At 38.6% G+C, this 19159-nt stretch overlaps 1 protein-coding gene across 2 annotated transcripts; it reads right to left on the bottom strand.

Moving 5' to 3' along the window:
* Window positions 1-7291: 7291 nt before the first annotated feature.
* On the bottom strand, window positions 7292-12911 carry LOC132152481 (oligodendrocyte transcription factor 2-like). 2 transcript variants are annotated; one of them, XM_059561243.1, is made up of 2 exons: window positions 12795-12911; window positions 7292-9037 (listed from the first exon to the last, which is right to left on the bottom strand). In XM_059561243.1, the coding sequence occupies exon 2, from the start codon at window positions 8993-8995 to the stop codon at window positions 8177-8179; it is 819 nt and encodes a 272-aa protein (XP_059417226.1). In that variant the 5' UTR covers window positions 8996-9037; window positions 12795-12911; the 3' UTR covers window positions 7292-8176. The 2 variants fall into 2 exon arrangements, with proteins under 2 accessions (XP_059417226.1, XP_059417224.1); XM_059561241.1 differs by lacking the exon at window positions 12795-12911 and adding an exon at window positions 9459-9674.
* Window positions 12912-19159: the final 6248 nt, after the last annotated feature.

Consider the following 19159-nt stretch of genomic DNA (forward strand, 5'->3'; position numbering starts at 1 on the left):
TGTGGAAGTGTGTGTGCCTCTAGCTAACCTATAAAAGACAGCCTGTGATGGATTAGAGCTGGGATGTTCGTCAGCTGTACGTTTGTGAACGTGTGTGTGAAAAGAAACGGCTACAGAAAGGAGGGAGGGTGAGAAGAGAGGGCCGAAAGGGACACCTGCTCTGACACAGAGACAGAGAGAAGAGATGAAAAAGAGAGGGAAAGAAAGAACCTGGTGTCCACCCACAACAACGCCCCCCTCCCGCTCTCTCTGTCCTTCCGTCCAGTTTGTGGGGGGTTGAATGGGGTGGCGCAGTGCCGGGGGGCTCACATCCTTACCCCCTGCCCCCAGTGCCGAATGCCTCCGTGGGTTTCATGACAAGGCTAAAAAGGGTCAGGCATGGGGGAGATGAGGGCTTTATTTGTGGTCATAGTGTGCTCCGTCTGGGTCAAGCCGGCAAACTTGGGCTGGGTCTCTGGAGCTGCACCTGGGGGTTCAATCAACTCATTCACACCAAGCCTGTTTCCTGTAGTTACTAGTAAAAATGCCTGGCTGAGGTGGTGTTCCCTTGGCACTGCTGGGGTTCCCATCTCTAAGAGATACATACAACACACATGCACGATAACTTAATCATGTAAAAACGTTTCTACTGCACAACATATTAAAGGGAAAACGAATAAATTTTAAGCTGAATATATCTGTATCATATGTGGATTTCTGTAAATATGTTGTTCTGTTCACTAAGGGATGAATCAAAATTACTGATATTTGATGATGCATCTTGACATTTTGAATGTACACAAATGCAAATGAGATTACGCAGTCTCAGTGAATGGACAGTTAATGATATTCTACCCTGTAGAATATCGTTAACAAGTTATATGGGCTACAACCCCATTCACTTTCATTGTATGAAAAAGAGATACCAGGACATTCTGGAAAAGAGTTTCTTTTGTGTGCCACAGAAGATGGAAAACCTGACCTCTGATGAAAATATAAATAATACCCATTTGGAAAAACAATGATCAAGCCAAAGGCCTTTCTGTAATTTATTTCCAAGTTACTGTTTCAAAAAATACATCTTATCAACCACTCCTCTTGCCAACAATTTCTCACTCCCTTCTCTTATTTCAAAAACAGTTCTGTGCGCCAGTGGAAAGCCTCTCTGACAGACACGTGAGCTTAATTACCCAGAAACAAAACAAGGAAACATTGGGCATAAAGAAGTTGGAGTACCTGTGCTAACTTTGACAGCTTGCACTGCTAGCTGTTTTTCATGATGTAGAAGGTCACAAAACAAGCTGATGCAAAAAATCAGTAACATAGTCCATATTCATTACCAGACCATGGATGCAGAGAAACGTCTGCTAAATGCCGAGAGTGATATTTCCACTGCCGGCTGGCCAGCCCTTCGCCAGATTGTGTCCGTATTGCACATACTGCAGAGCTGCCTTGAACACCAACAAACCTGTATAAAGAAAAGTTCTAATGAAAAATAAACAAATGTCAAAACTTTATTCTCTCTTTCTCTCTCCTGGAGAGAAGCAGGTGTGGAGGGCGAGACTGGAGGGCCTCAAACTCCATCAGATTATTCACATTTACTGTCACGAATGTGTATCTGGTGGAGATGCTGTAAAAAAGTTGACGAGGGGGAGGTGAACTGTCTAGAGCTTCAGAGTGCTGCGAACCCTGCTTGACATGTTGCTCTGGGCCGGCGGCCATGGATATGAGAAGATTACAAGCTGTTAATAAGGCGGAACCAATGAGCTGAAGGCTGGGTATTGTGACTCCCAGCATGCTCTGGGAAAGGTTGGCCTGGACAGAATGGTTGGCTTCTCAGATGGTTGAGACGAGGCAAAGAGTGACCCCATGGGCTTTTTGTCAAGTTGCCTGAAGAACAGTTGACACAACGGATTCAAAATCATACACACACTGACATCCAGAGAGTGCTGGGGATTGTTCTTCAAACACACGCTCTGAAGCGGTCCTGCTGAGGACACACTGATTATAGCTGTCACGGGCTACTCAATGCCAGCTGCCATGTGTGTCACATTTCACTAATAAGAGCACTCACTTTGACACGTCACATTGAACATATGCATTGCAGAATGCCATGCCAAAAGGCTTCATGTAAAAAAAAATAATAATAATCCTTTTATGAGACAGAATTCCATTTCATGGTTTTTACCTTTTTGTTGATCTCTTTACAGCACTGATTTAAGAATAAATGCAAAGGCCATTGAGTTTTTGTGAGTAAGCTTCATCATTCACATCTTTTGATTTTGACATATAAATTGTGTGGGTGAAGTAACTATTTCTAGGACTGCTCCTGCCTTTCTTTGCTTCACTTCTATACTTCTATATCTCCTATACACATTATTGCAATGCCTCTTTTAGATTGATGAACTCATTAATATTCAGGCGGCATTCATTTTTGTGTATTAAGGTTGTGCAACATTCAGAATTAAATAATTGACTCCCTTTCAGTTCATGGGCGTTTATTTGAATTGAACTTTGAGGGGTCTCTCCTATTAATCGTATATGGTGAAATTGTTCCCCCAAGTATTTGATATTCTTGATGCTGCTCTGCTAAATTTCATTACACAACATTATATTTGTTAATTTTTTAGGATGGCATTCTTCAACGGTCTAACAGCTCTCATCAAAAATTATGTAATAGACAGAAGGTCTACTTTACTGTTCATGGAAACTGTAATCCAGTGCAACTCTTTAGTTTTAACAGTGAAAGAGTGCAAGGTAAGATGCAAGTAGCTAAGCATTTAATATCGGACAACTGTTTTATGATAGAAATGTTGAACAACCCACAGTAATTTCCAGTGATGCAAAGTTCAAATGGTTTACTTTACAATAAATTCTACTTTTCTTCTTTATTTTTTTTTTCTTCATCCATTAAATCCTTTATCCTTTAAATTCCCCTCTTAAAGGTCTGTTGAAATAAAATGTAATCATTTGTTATGTAAATGCATTGAGGCAGAAAATGAATTTATGCTTCAGAATGTGTCACCTATATTCGTGCCCATGTAGTTCCACTCATTTTTTTACTAACTTTAGGTTTGTGGAGAAGATATGGAATAACTCATTGACTAGATGAAAAGACAACAAGAAAACATGAAAAGGGACAAGCCAGAGAGACCAAAAGAAAAAAAAAATCCAACAGAAACACACATTCCGAAAGTCAAGAAGATCAGGCTAAAGGGTTGAAAGTGGTAAAAATGTTACAGGAAAGAAAAAAATAATTAACCAGCCAAAGATGCCTAAACTCATGAAAGGTAACAAGGCAATGAGATGTTGCATTGTTTGAGTATATATCCCATTGTTTGAATATAGCATGTGTACAGAGTAAATGACCTAATTTAGCTTTTTGGTGTTGAATGTTAGCTATAGTGTCATCTGCCCTCCTTTCAGGAAGTGTAGGCCTGATGAAGAATGGATTCTCAGACACTTGTCAAGGCGGCTGAAAATGAGTGAAGATAAATGAGAGAAAAGAAGAGTCAGGCGACCCATGCAAACTGAGAGTGGAACACCTCTATCAATCAACCATACATCAACCACCCTGACACATACACACAACACATCCCATGCAGCAGTACAAGACAGAGTGTGTATATGAAAGCATGTGTGCGATGAAAGAAGTGGGCAGAAAGTTTCTTGCTCACTCCTTAAAGTTACTAATATGATTTTGTGCTGCAAAGACAGAGAATGAGAATGTTCCCAGTGGACTGAAAAAGAGAGACATATGCCAGAACAGGATCAGATTGCAGAACAAAGTAATCGTGTATACACACACACACACACACAGTTTTTTCTGAAAGGACACTGCACATAAGATCATTTCTCTGAAAAGGTTCAGCTGGACAGAAAAAAAAGCCACAAACAAAAAGTCCAGCAGCCACAAGCCCTTATTGGCCTGTGGAGCTCCCATGGTGCTCTTTGATGTTAAGTTGTCCAGGCTCTGTCCTCTTTTCATAGAGCATCCACACTCAGCCAGTCATGAATATCCAAGAGTTCAGCCCCTTACAGGATTATCTCCTCTTATGCAGCAGAATATGTCACCCAAATTCATGCCAGTCTTGTTTCACGCAATGTTTTTTTTCTCTCACTTTCCTTCAAATGATTAATCTGGATTAATCATACAATCATCACAAGACACTCAATGAATCCCAATAAACTAAAATAAAGAATAATACAATGACTTTTACATGGAAATTTCCTCCTCTCCATGGGGTGTGTTACATAAGGATTAACAGATGATAGAGGGTGAGATAAACACTAGACCCTGGGGATGTGTGGTCTCATATGGCCACTGTATGGGTTCCTCAAATCATCCGTCTGCTCCTCCTCTAAAATGTACTTCTTGGAATGATTATGTGATAAATGACTGACACTTGCTATAAAGATGATGGATCAATGAAACTGAGAGGCCCAAAAACACATTTTAGGACTGAAGGAGACAAAGTGGATAACTTTACTTTTCTCCCCATCTTTCTTTCTTGTTACTTTCAATTGTCCCACAATGCAACAGATGCACTTCATTTATTTATTTTGGCTCTTCTTCTTTTTCTCCACACTATTTGTGTTTTTCCACCACCTTTGATGCATCTTTTCAATCCTCTATCTGTAAACCTTTGGGCTAACAAGGCCTAGTGTTTGCGTCTGAATGGCCCAACATCTGTGCTGAATCAAAGGATTTAAAGATGGCTTTAAGATCTGAGTTTAAAATCACCACGCACACACATAATAAACATTAAACACTAAACACAATCTGTGAAAATGCATGAGAGTGCTGTAGCCTTCTTCAGAAAAAAATAGTTGCTATCTTTTGAAAAAGGTTTTATTTATAGCCTACTTTTTCTAACAGTATAGTAAACAGTTACTTCATATAGTGCAACAGATTGTGTACATTCAGTTAATTTACACTGACATCATATTTGTTTGATCTGCTATGCAGTGATCTGTATGCGATGACGTCTAAATTGCAGTTGTTATTGGACTCATGACACGTTGGCATATATGTAGATTTATTAGTTAAGGTATATTAGTCTCTGTGAATATGTGTCAGCAAGTCTGATTAAAAGGAGGCCTTCGTTAAGGTGGACTGTGTTCAGTGGCTCCGCGGGGGAGGTGCTGCTCTGATTAATTTGGAAACGTGATAGGGTGTAATTCTCATTAACTTTCGGAGTAATTGCATTTTACGCGGAGCAAATGGGCGAGGCGGCTGAAGATTACTAACAAGCAGATGTTAGTAGAGGAAGACAAGACTTCAGCAGCCTGTTTGCTTTCATAGACCTCAATCTGGGGTAGAAATTACTATTACAATGACTGCTATTAAGGGTGCAGTCCTTTTTTTATTGAAACTTTAAAATAGTTACGTAAAGATTTGATGATGTATATGAGACATTTTTGTTCAATTTAAATTATTCAGTTGGCATGATGATTTTAAACTGCCCAAAATGAATCGGCAAATAAAAAAGTAAAAAAGTAAAAAAAAAAAAAAAAAAAAAAAAACCCTTCTTCTATTCTAATCAGTTACGTTTGTCCATATAAAATATGAATGACTCCTTATTTTGTAAAAAAAAATTAATATAACAAATTATAATAATACAATTAATGTTTAAAAATATAGACAAATAAACAAGTGGCAAATATGAATATTCAAAAGCCAGCTTTAGCTACTCCATATCGTTCCAGCTCAAAAATCCCTTGGAAAACATTGCAACAGAAAGAGCAATCTGCAATCCAGCAGCTGGCGTTTAGTTTGTATTCCACTTAATATACCTTAATTTATTCCCTCCATCTCGCAGCTCCAGGTTTATTTTTATTTATTTATTTGTTTGCCTATTGTGTGTAGTGAAAGACTTCAAATAGGCCTGCGTTTCCTGCATTCTAAATAAATGATCTCCTCCTTGATGCTTAAAACATGAAGGTTATCTCATTCTTTCCAGAATGAAGTGGATATGCTTCATAAAAGTTTATTAGAAAATCTAAAAGGTCTCATTTGGAAAGCTGCCCAAAGTAGCAGAATCATTGGCTGACAGATAAGAGTGTTCACACAGGTGACAGAAGTGAAGTGTAAGTGAAGTCATTGTAACACATTCATTATATCACACTAACTTGTTCTCTCTCTGACCATAGGCTGGAATTTATATTTTCTCTCAATCTGGGGTGCGTTTCCCAAAACCATAGTTGCTAACCTGTTAGGAACTTAGTTGGTTGGCAATGGGAAATTGCACTGCAACCAACAAAGTTGCTAACTTAGCAACTATGGTTTTGGGAAACGCACCCCTGTAGGAACTTAATCAACGGCTATCCTACAGTTCAGAATTACCGGGTTATAATAAACTATTTTGTCTTAACGCACGCAATGCAATGGTGGTGAAGGCTATCTAACAGCTCGGAAGTTGAGCAAAAATTCGTTTAATTGCGCTGATTAGAATTATCAATACAGTGCTTTTTCTCTCTCTGTGTTTTTATTAGTTAAAAAGATAGCCTACTCGTTATTCAGTTGCAGCTTAGTTTAATTTGCCTGTATAAACATCTAATAGTAGCCTAAGATAATGTGTAAATCATACAGTTGGGATACATTTTGTATATATCATTGTTTGGATAATTTAATGCGTTTGAAAAAACAATCATTCGTAACTAAAAAAAATAGATTTACACAATGTATCAAGCATTAGTTGTTACTTATGAAAAAACGGCTAGCCTAAAACACAAAATAAAATATAAACTATATAAAAAAATTAAACAATACAATATAAAACTTTCTGTGGGGTCTATAAACTCGAAGTAAGAACATTCGCACTCTTTTTAGATCGTCTTTGTTCCAGTTTACAATAACTAAATGGTGTCGCTCTGAACACGCTCTGTTTGATGACCTCACGAGTGAATAACTGATTTGTTTCCAAGAATTGCTACCTTTTTTTCAATCCAACAGCGCTGTAATTTAATCTTCTTTTAGTATTATTTTTTGACGCGTTGAAGTTTCGAGATTAAATAGATTAAGCAGGCCGGTTACACACAGCGCCCATTAATGAGCAATTACATTTCGCTTTTACTTTGGGAATTAATTGGACATAGCCTCCATAAACGCAGGCTGTATACATAACCTATTTTAATATAGATAGATAGATAGATAGATAGATAGATAGATAGATAGATAGATAGATAGATAGATAGATAGATAGATAGATAGATAGATAGATAGATAGATAGATAGAAGAGTTTGCACACTGAATAATAATAATAATAATAATAATAAATTAGGTAAATTAATCAAGCACAAACAAGCAAATAAATGCATCATTTTAAAACATTTATTTTACAGTTAGGACTCAAACATTCACTGTACATTAATTTGAAAATACCATCAAAATAAGTAAATAAATATCCTTTTACACTTTATTATAAAAAAATAAAAGCTGATCATTCTTCGCATCGGCCATGTAGGGTAAGCTTATGCAGAAAGAAAAGATAAAAAATAACAAAAATGGAAAGCCAGAAAAGTAAAGGGAGAGATAAAGACAGACAGAGAGAGAGAGAGAGAGAGAGAGAGAGAGAGAGAGAGAGAGAGAGAGAGAGAGAGAGAGAGAGAGAGAGAGAGAGAGAGAGAGATGAACAGGTGCAAAATTCCTATTACAGAAAACGCTTGGCAAATGAATTCTGACCCCAAACATAAACTGAGGAAGGTAATATAAAATCTTTCAAACTGTACAAACGCTATCTACATATTTACACAGTACAGTGCCATTTGTTTTTTTTTAAAAGCTATAGGACTTTTTAACGTATAATTGCCTCTAACAGTAATGGCCCATTAAACTATTTAGCAATCTTTAACTGCATAATGAATTGTAAGTTTTAATTTATTCTTAATTATCCTATGAATCTGTTTCACATTAAACCTCTTTTGTAAATAACAATCCCTTGTTTGAAGGCTAAAAAGAGTAAGATATGCCATTTTCACAAACTTTATACACAGAAATGCACATGGATAGTAAACCCTAAGAACTCTTAAGTGTTAGAAAACTATGTTAGTGGCTTTGATCCATTTTCTTCGCTTCAGAACTATTTGTGCTTTCCAAAAACAACTGTTCAGCCATAAACTGATAAACAAGATAATACAGCTTTTATATAACGTCTATGGTTCTGTCTCAAAGATTTTTTATCAAAGTTCAGTACTTCATTTTGAGTCACTTGTCAGTCGTGGCATGCTGACGGTGCTCATACCGGGCACGTGAGGCGGAGGAACCTGGCACATGCTGCACGGACACGGGATCCCCGCACCCCAGTGCTGGAAACCAGCGCCAAGTGTGCCAGCGCTGGCTGTTGGTGCTTTGATGAGTCCATGATGCGGCCTGACGGCTGAGAGACCCGGGCCGGAGAGAGATACGGCAGTTGACACTGCTGGTGGAAGCAGAGGATGGTGCACCGGGTGAGACGAATGCGAGACAGCAGCATGATGACCCGGTAACGGAGCGCCCGCCCCGTGCGTAAGGGTGCCACAGCTGGACGGATGGAAGGCGGTGTGATGAGCCCCGCTCCCTCCGTAGATCTCACTTACGAGCCGTTTCATCTCCTCCAGTGAGTTGCTCAGCATAAGGATGTAGTTGCGTGCCAGCAGTAGGGTGGCTATTTTGGAGAGCTTGCGCACGGATGGCCCATGGGCATAGGGCATGACCTCCCGGAGCCCGTCCATGGCGATGTTGAGGTCGTGCATGCGTTTTCTCTCGCGGCTGTTGATCTTGAGGCGCATGCTCTGCAGCTCAGTCTCGGATAGAAGTTTACGGTCCTTTTTGGAGAGCATCTTCAGAGTCACTGCGTCCTCGTCGGCGCTGGAGACGCCCTGCAGGTCTCTAACTATTAACTCGGGAGAAGAATCGCTCTGCGTGGAGGAGACGGCCCCGGAGAAACCCACTGACTTCTTGACAGAGGACAGGAAGAGATCATCGCCTTCAGGAGAAGAAGGTCTACTGGACACTCGGCTCGTGTCGGAGTCCATGGTGTTCAGTGCGCTTTCAGATTTTCGAAGATGTCAATATTCCTTTAAAAGTAGAATGATTAAAATCTAAAACTTAAAACAAATGTAATACGAAATAATAATATAATAAAAATAATTACGGAAAAAACGGCACAGGCTACGGCTTGATTAAATGCAGTGCAGCATATTTAAAGTCCTAATGTCCTAGAGATTCTTTGCAACTCGCCAGCTCAATAAGTTTACAAGTAAAGCTGTAAAGTTTGTTACACAGTTTACCAGTTCAGCAAACTATAAAAATATAATTATGACCAGAAGTTAGCGATTATCTAATATGCCAAAACAGTCAAATAAATTACTCCACTGAATAATTGCAAAGAGAACATTATTTAAGCTAATCGTTTAAATAATGCTGACCTTTACTAATCCACATTGCTTTTATACATTTTTACAAATTAATCAATATTTTCTATATATTCAAACTTACCGGTAGCAGGTGCAAGCGCGTGCTAGTGTGTGGCTTTGAAGAATTTCCTCGTTATTCCAGTTCACTCGTGCACTGTTTGTGTTTGGCACGCCCGAGAGTGACGAGGGGTATTTTATAGTAGGTCCCTCCTCCCCACCACCCGGGCCAAGACACCGGGACAATGTCAACGCTTTTCCGACAGCCCATCAAGAACCAATGAGCTCCAGTGGGTGGGGGCCCTAAAACCTGATGTCATTGCAAAGAAAAAAATCGAGGCTTCATTAAATACATTAGACACACTTCGCATATGGTGTATCCTCATAGAGCATCGTTAGGTTTGGATTACAGTGAGTCGGTTGAACAAACTGTGCAGACTGTCCTCAAGATATTAAGTTAAGTGATGCATGCGTGGACAAATTTTCAAACTTTAAAAACTCTAAATATTACACTACCACTGCGTTTACCACCGAAAACAAAAACAAATAACTGAACACAGCAAATCAGGTTTTTTATTTTTATTTTTTTATTCAATTATTTATTTTTTTTGTAGGCTAAATCAAGATAGGCTGCATATAGGCTATAAGCCACCATTTAGCCTAATTAAAATTGTACATATTATTTTTTTTAAATATTCATTAGCCTATTGTTAAATTGATAATAGCTTACATTACATACATTATATTAGTTTTAGCTAACATTTCTCACTGGATTCATACGAATGAATTAGCTTTGCAAAATGCAGCTCAGGAAGTTGATGGTCATCGACAGTTTTTCTATAGGCCTAGTGTGAGGGAGAATGGATGCAAAATGCCGGCGCAAGATTTTCTTGGTGATACCGTGCATATGTCCCGCCGGATTGAGCGCGGTCAGTTGCAGACACTGTTTTGCGGTTTGAATGCGCTCATATTGTTTTAACCCGGTGACCCCTTGCGGGCGCAGGTCAGCTGACTAATTTCAGCCGTTAAGCCCATTTAAATCGTTAATAAACGAGGCGTGTAAAATGGCTTTTAACGGTTATGATCTGAAACAAATCAATTAGGCCAATATGGGCAAACAGAAGTTATTGTTTGGGGTAGAATAAGAGGGCGTAGGCTACACAGGCGGGTTACACACAGCGCCCATAAATGAGCAATTACATTTCGCTTTTACTTTGGAAATTAATTGGACATAGCCTCCATAAACGCAGGCTGTATACATATCCTATTTTAATATAGATAGATATATATATAGATAGATAGATAGATAGATAGATAGATAGATAGATAGATAGATAGATAGATAGATAGATAGTTATGTGTCTGTTCTTCTGACTCCACAGGTGTAGATTTAACAGACACATGAGTGAGTTAAGGAGAGACTTCCCCAGATCAAGGTCTTTAACATATTTTCATTGAAGCATCTATGAGCTCTTGTTGTTTGGTTGTTTTCCCCGTGCGGACAGTCCCGTCTGTCTGTTTGCTTGTTTACTCTCGTTAAATACGCTTATGCAAATGAGTGGTTTTAAACCGGCGGTGTCGGAGATAAATTGTAGTTCAGTTCCTTCATTATGAATTCCGCTAATCTCACTTGTTAAGTGTAGCGAAATGGTAATGTGCCGCGATTGTCTGGATTAGAAACGGGGGGACAGAAAAAACCCTATTGTCAGAGCTGCAGTTTATTCCTCGCGCATATAATGATCTAAAATGTCACCCGGGGAAGAATGCACACAAATTCGCACCCACACTGACTGACATCTGTCATAGGAGCAATTACAGAAAGAGAAAGACAGGGGTTGGTCTGCCCTCGATTCAAACAAACTTTGGTAACTGTAGTCTGCCGAGAATGTTGCCAATTAAGGCTAATTAAGCGCATGCTTGGCTGACGTCATTACCTCTTGATTTAGATCACAATGAGCCAATGACAAAGATTTACATTATTTTTTTTACAGACCTGCTTAAACAAGACTCTCAGCATGAACACTGGCCACTTTAGTGATTACAGGTTCCACAGAATTTTACAGCTTATTCAAACTTCACAGTTCAGGTGCAGAAAATTTAATCAGCTGAAATGACAAAAATACAGAACTGGATACATTTTATATCACTCAGTCATTTAATTAAAAGCTATTTGTTTAATGAAGGCCTACCTCAGAGAAAGAGGGAGGGAGATAGGAGAGCTTTTGCCACCTCAGGGTGAATGAATGTTAGCCTGGTGGATGAGTGTGAAGGGAGACTGAGTGCTAATTTCTGCCGGTTGGCAATGCCAGACTCTTCTTTTCTCATTACCTTTATGAGATAATGATGTGTTTGCGTATGCATTCCAATAATGAGGTGGGCAGATGTGTGTATAGGTGTGAAAACTGTTAACCCTAAGAGCTAAATTAGCCAGAGCTGTAACTGCAGTCATATTTAAGCTAATGAATCCACCTGGAGTTCAGTTTCACAATTTTTTTGCAGGGTTAACCCGAAACTCAACATAAGTACAGTGTTTTACAGTACTTGAAAGCATGTCTGTTTATGCATTACATCTAACTGTCATGTCATGGCACATTCTACATCTTCAACATTTTCTGTTGTTCTGTAAAACTGAGGTGGCGCTTAGTCAGACATTTTTTTTTCTCATCCTGTCTTATTAATCCAACTGGGAGTTATTTCCAAAATAAATAAAATTTACTAAAAACACTAGTGAAAATGATTCTGTTTTTCAATCATTTTAAAATGGACATCTTCAATTTTTTTCCGGGGTTCTCAGAAGCAGAATTTGTCATTGAGCAATCTTCTATAGTGGTAAATGGAAACCACAACAAATATTTTTTACATTCCTACTTGCTTGTTTGTATGACCAAAAGAGGTACATTCATGTATTTAGCAGATGCTTTTAGCCAAATTTGCTGTCACTCCCTTAGTCATAAGAAACCCACAAAGCAGCATTAAGTTTTCATGCCAAGGTAAAACAACACAAGGTATATCAATATAAAGGTACATTAAAGTTTTAAAAAATGAAAATAGCTGGCAATCAGGTTATCCAGTAAAGTTTACATGATCAGTGTCACAAACTTGCTTAAAATTGATCGGAGAGTACTCAGTATTAAGCTTATACCTTTCTCATCATATATTTTTTAAACAATTATCAAAATCCCAGAACTTTTTTAGTAAAAATAAATAAATACTTTTTGACCACACTGTATGTCCTACACCTCTTTAGCTGTTTTCCATCATAAACGCTTTTGCATCCTCATCCATATCCCTCTCACAATCCAACATTTTTTTTCTCTGTCCCTTTCTCACTAAACAGCCTTTTTTTTCTCCACGATTATTCCAAACAGCTTTGATTTAGTGTAGCAATGCTTTAATATCAGAGAAAAACTTTCACTCTCACTCTCTGTCTTTCTCTTTCTCTCCCCGTCTGGGTGGCAGTTGGGCTTGTGTTGTGATGAATGCCAATAGTGAAGAGCAGCATATGTGAGCCAGTCTTAATCCTGCTAATCTTCCCTCCAACTGAAAAAGAAAGAGAATAAGAAAAGAAAAAAGAATGAACAAAGAAAACGAAAAAGAAAACCTTTTCTCCCAACCCAAATGGCTTTCTGAAGAAAATCAAAGTACATGAAGCAAAGTCTTTTCTTCTTTCCATCCACACATCTCATGCATAGTGAATTAAAGTTGTGCTGATGACATTTTTGACATATGGACATGACAAATTGTTGGTCAGAACATCTCAATAAACAGTCCCCCCTCCCCTTCCACTCCCTTCCTTCTCCTCTATTACAGGAGTGTAAGTTGTTGGGGTCTACAGAAGTCTTTTGTCCCTACAACAGCCATTAGTAGGTAATTAAGTCTTAACATAGCCTCTGCTCCCCTGGCTACTATTACACCCTGCTCAAATGGAACGGCTTACAAGCTCCTTTACACGGCTGGACAAATTGAATGGTGCTCATCAGGCTCTGCCTATTATTCCTGCCACCCCATCTGGCTGCCAGCGGATAAAGGGGGATTTACAAGCGATGGTGAGGGGCATGCAGACTGCTGAGCGCAGGCTGAGAGCAGGAAAAAGACAAGGGCTTCACTGGAGGAGAACCCCCCCCCCCCCCCCATTTTTTAAGGTGGTTGCTTCTTTTCAGGAAAAAAGCTGTGGGATTTGCTGCAGCCAAATGTTACAAATGTTACCACAATCTGCTCCCCTGATCCTGCAAGAGGGAAAGATAAAAAGGAGGGGTGTCTGATTGCATATGTGTTCTTAGGTGAAGAAGGGGGGTTGCTAAGATGGAACCTGAAAATGAGATGACATCAGTTTCAATATGAATCAAGAAAAAGTTTTTTTATCTTATGAAATCTGCACCGAAATGCATACTTCACCAAAAAATATGAAAATTTTCGCATACTTTACTAACTCTCATAGTATTCTAAACCAGTAAGACTTTCTTATGCAGAACACAAAAGAATATTATTTTTTTTTAAAGATTGTTTATGAGACGGATATAGATTTAGTGAAAGTCTGTGGGGTAATGTTGTTTAGGACCCAACTGACTTTCATTGCATTGACAAAAACAGTTTAAAAATTATATATATATATATCTACATATTTTTTTTTCTCACACATAAAAAAGTCAATAACCCTATGCATATCCCTCTCACAATCCAACATTTTCTCTGTCCCTTTCTCACTAAACAGCCTTTTTTTCTTCCACAATTATTCCAAACAGCTTTGATTTAGTGCTCTGTCAATATATAAATAAATATATAAAAAAAGCAATATGTGATGAACTGTGATTCATTATGTGGCTCTCTATTTTACCACCTGTAATATTATAGTGATTATCACAGTGCAAATTTTGTAAAACTGTATATATAAACATACATCACTTAATTAAATGTATAGTTACAAGCCATAAAATATACATGCATTGATATGCCATCCCATTAAACCTGAAACACTGTCATCATATTTTTGTACAGTGAACTTCTAGAAACAACAGCTGCTTATTTTGACAAACTTAACAGGATATTTTTATTTATTTATTTATTTTTTATACAGTGTATCGAATCTATTTGCCTAAACTGACAAGTCTGAGGAGTTCTTAGGGAAAACAAAGATAAAAATGGGAAGGGACCAGAAAAAGACATGCATATGAAAAACAGTGACATAGAGCTCTCGCTCACAGTCCCAAAAGTCACTTGTAAGAGAACATTCCTGTACTATTGCTTCCTGATCCTTCACTCAAACACATACACATGCACTTACCCTAGTGATGCCTAACGAGGGGGCTGGGACATTTATTACAGGCATCCCCTCCCACAGTCAGGCTGAAGCAGTAACAGGTTGGGGTTTTGTTTTCAAAGGAGGAGAGTTGTTGTGGGTGAGAGCTGCCCTCTGTGTCACCCTTCTGTTCCCCAAGTGCCTGTGCGCTGTTCTATTGTCTCTTATCCTGCATCCTTAACTTTCACAGCAACCAGGTCGAGACCATCTATGTCAGCCTCACACTGATTGTTCACCAAAAACCTGAATATCTTCAAACAATGGGTGGCACTTCCTGTAAATGTTCTGCTGGAAGGTGAGGAAAGAAAGAAAGAACTGCTGTTAAGACAGACTGTGATAAGTCTCCTTGGTTCAAAATGTCTATTAAAATATGACATATGGATGATCAGGCAAAAGAGAATTTGTGTATGGTAATGCCAAATATTGTATCTCCCTTTGAAATACGATATTTTCATAAAGTATCACCTAAGTTATTAAGATGGTTTATACACTTATGACTGATATATATATATATATATATATATATATATATATATATATATATATATATATATATAATACAAAAATGAAATAGCTCCTAGACAGCAAAAAAAAAAGAAAAAAAAAGAAGAAATAGCTCCTTGAGGTACAAAAAAAAAAAAAGATGTAAAGGTTGTGTTACTGCTTACATACTATGCTCATTTGAATATTGAATATTCACCCAGAAAATTGTACACAAAATTTCCCATGACAACAGTAGAATCTACAAGTTCACAAAAATCTGAATTCCACATTCTTCCTGTGTTTTTGGTTAAATTCAGTGATAATAATAGTGTTATAATGTGTCTGTGTGTGACTATGTATATAGTTGCAAATGCGAAAGAATGCCATTGGGTTTTCTCTCCCCTCTGGCAGCGTCACTCATTCAATTCTTCTGCTATTACGTTGTCATCAAGCCATTTGGCTGCTCTGGCCTCGTAAGTGCGGCACAAGAAAAGAGCTAGTTGATTCAATTAAAGCCCTACCAATTCACCTCCACTGAGAGCCAGCCAAGAAGGTTCTTTCAGAGAGAAAAGAGAGGGAGAAAGCAATAAAGGTAGAGGAAAGCCTTTTATTCCATCTGTCTTGGATTCGTGAGTGCATATTAATGTCATGTAGGTAATCTCAATGTGTGTCCCATTGTGCATTTAACAGTAGTGTTTTTTGCCACGATGGTTTAGCAAATTAACACACCATGAAGCAAAAACCAAGTTTATGCATGTGATAGTCACGGCCTGTCTGTGAATGTGTTTGCCGCAGAGGCAAGCGGTGGTTGTTTGTCACCGTGAATAGGCTCAGGGTGGTACACATCATTGGGGTATTGAAGGTGTCTCCTCCCCTGTTGTAAAACAAGGGTGTGTGTCACATGGGGACACAGGAGGCATTGTGCTCATCGCAGGGGCTACCATACCACCCAGAGTGTTCCCTAAATCTACCCCCACAACACCTACCCACGACCCTGTCCGGCCCACGGCCACAACCCTGTCCTGACCACAAACCACGCAGGAGAGAAGGATAGATCATGAAGGTACAAATCAGAGATGGAAACTGGGGCTCTGATGCATTTGTATATAGAAAGAAAGAGAACGTGGGATGAGATTGAGGCCTGGAAGAGGCGAGGGGGTGTGTCTCTGAGTTTCCCCTACAAGATAGGTCAATGGGATGATTGATGGCTGCAGAAGTGGGAACAAAACAAGGGGAGGTGATAAAAATCAGAAAAGAGGGGAAAGAATGGAGAGGGAATGAGGGTCTTGTATCTGAGTTTGGGATGTCTGTGTGAGTGTGAGAGTGTGGGAATATTTACTGCCCTGCAGAAGTGGGTGGCTCTGACTTGTTGCTAATTAGCGGGGAGGCATCTGAGCTCTGGTGTGTGTGTGTTTGGAAATGGTGAGTATGCTGGGGTTCAAGGAATACGACAGGATACCAGGGCGAAAGAATGGCAACGCTGACCACCTAAGGTTACCCCCATTACACACTCAAATATACGTACCTAAAGTTACAAACCCCTCACTACTTTCCCCCGCCTCCTACAAATTTATGTAAATGAGCTGTGCTTTTAAAATAAAGGCTAATAATTTATGGGCAACTGTCAGTTTCCTGAGTTAGAAACACAGATAGAGAGAGGCAAATATCAGGGCTCTTAAACTGAAGAGATCAGGCTTGTATTTTTAAGAGGGGTCCCTTGTCATCTGAAGTACTCTGAAGAGGATCTGCAAACTATCAGACGCAGGGACACAGGCAAACAACACATAAGGACATACATTCAAAGGTACAGTATGAACAACACACAAACTGTTTGTCAGAAAGTACTAGCTTTTGCCTCTTGATGCAGTCAGCTGGCAACACAGTCTTGCAAACTACATTGCTTTTATCAGAATGTTTTAGAAAGTCAGTGGCAAAGTGTTTGTTTCAAATTATTTAAAAATATTATGAAAAAATAAAGAAAAAAAATCTCTTTCTAGCATTTCATCATCCCTTTATCCCAAGTTACACCATGGGTATTGTGCCTGTATAATATAGTAAAAGTACAGTTCCTCTGTATAAAGGTATCTGATAATATGACAAACTTTTTCATATGCTTTGGATCTGATTCATACCCTGGACAAACATAATTATACTCCTGTTTTGCAGCAACTTTTTTGTGCCTTTGTTCTCTTCCCACCAACCCATCTGCTCTTCTTGGCACAATCAATTACCTTTAAAGAAAGAGTGAGTGAGAAATGGATCAAGCTCTAGCGAATTGCACCAATTTACAACAAACAAACCCCCATTGCTAAAGGTTGCACATTACTCTATTGCAGAGAATAACAGGAGCACAAGATGGAGAGATGATAGTTATGATGACAAATATTATTATGGGATTGGGGAAACTGATTAAACAAAATCACTGCATTATTCTATATATAATATTGTTTTTTCTTTTACAATATTTTTTTAAGCAAACACGTCACCAGCTTTTCCCATACAACAGATCTGAACCTGTTGCTTTCTCACATGCAAACAGACTGTGTCGTTTTTAACAGCATGAGGTACATATACAGTAGATACAAGCACTGGTAGGTTTTTCTACATGAGAGTCCATTTTCTTCATAGAGTGTTCAAAGTCAACCAGAATTCAACAAGAGATCCACATCATCCTGACAAATGCTTCTTGTTAGAGATTTCCCACAGCACACATGGACACATAAGGTCAGCATGCATAGCAGGTTTTTTTATTAAGTATTGGAATGGGGTTACAGAGCCCACACCTCTGGCCCACACACAGTCATCAGTGAGTTAACATCCAACTCTCAGTGGTCACGCTTGCCAGGATGAGTGTTTAACTGACAGGTGGGAATGAGGGAATTCTATATGTGTGTGTGTTTAGCAAGCAATCTGTAATGAGGGGGCAGTGTGTGTTTAGGCCTGTAATGAGGTGTGAGAGAGAAGCGAAGACCTTAATAGGCAGCAATTACTGAGTGTGTTGTCGCTAAGCGAGTCTATTTGTTTTTTGTTATATATATATATATATATATATATGTGTGTGTGTGCATGTGTGTGTGTGTGTGTGTGTGTGTGTGTGTGTGTGTGCATCTGTGTTAGGTTACTTTGACACCTACACTCTACCAATTCCAGCAGAGAACATTTGATTGACAGCATTTCAAAGACACGGATCCAGTTTCAAAACAAACCTTTATGTATGTGTGAGAAGAAAAAAAAACATCTTTATTGTTATATTTAATTTACTCCCTGTATATTTTAGTTTTTTATTAGTTTCCTAATGATTAATAATTTTATATATATATATATATACACACAGTACAGACCAAAAGTTTGGACAAACCTTCTCATTAAAAGAGTTTTCTTTATTTTTCATGACTATGAAAATTGTAGAGTCACACTGAAGGCATCAAGGGCTATTTGACCAAGAAGGAGAGTGATGGGGTGCTGCGCCAGATGACCTGGCCTCCACAGTCACCGGACCTGAACTCAATCGAGATGGTTTAGGGGTGAGCTGGACAGCAGACTGAAGGCAAAAGGGCCAAAAAGTGCTAAGCATCTCTCGGGGAACTCCTTCAAGACTGTTGGAAGACCATTTCAGGTGACTACCTCTTGAAGCTCATCAAGAGAATGCCAAGAGTGTGCAAAGCAGTAATCAAAGCAAAAGGTGGCTACTTTGAAGAACCTAGAATATGACATATTTTCAGTTGTTTCACACTTTTTGTTATGTATATAATTCCATATATAATTCCACATGTGTTAATTCATAGTTTTGATGCCTTCAGTGTGAATCTACAATTTTCATAGTCATGCAAATAAAGAAAACTCTTTGAATGAGAAGGTGTGTCCAAACTTTTGGTCTGTACTGTATATATATATATATATATATATATATATATATATATATATATATATATAAGCTGTCATTCGATGAAAATATTTGATGTAATTAATTACACAATGTCGATTAATTAATCGCAAGTTAAAGAAAC

This window comes from Carassius carassius, chromosome 11 (assembly GCF_963082965.1).
Source record: "Carassius carassius chromosome 11, fCarCar2.1, whole genome shotgun sequence".
NCBI classification, from domain to species: Eukaryota; Metazoa; Chordata; class Actinopteri; order Cypriniformes; family Cyprinidae; genus Carassius; species Carassius carassius.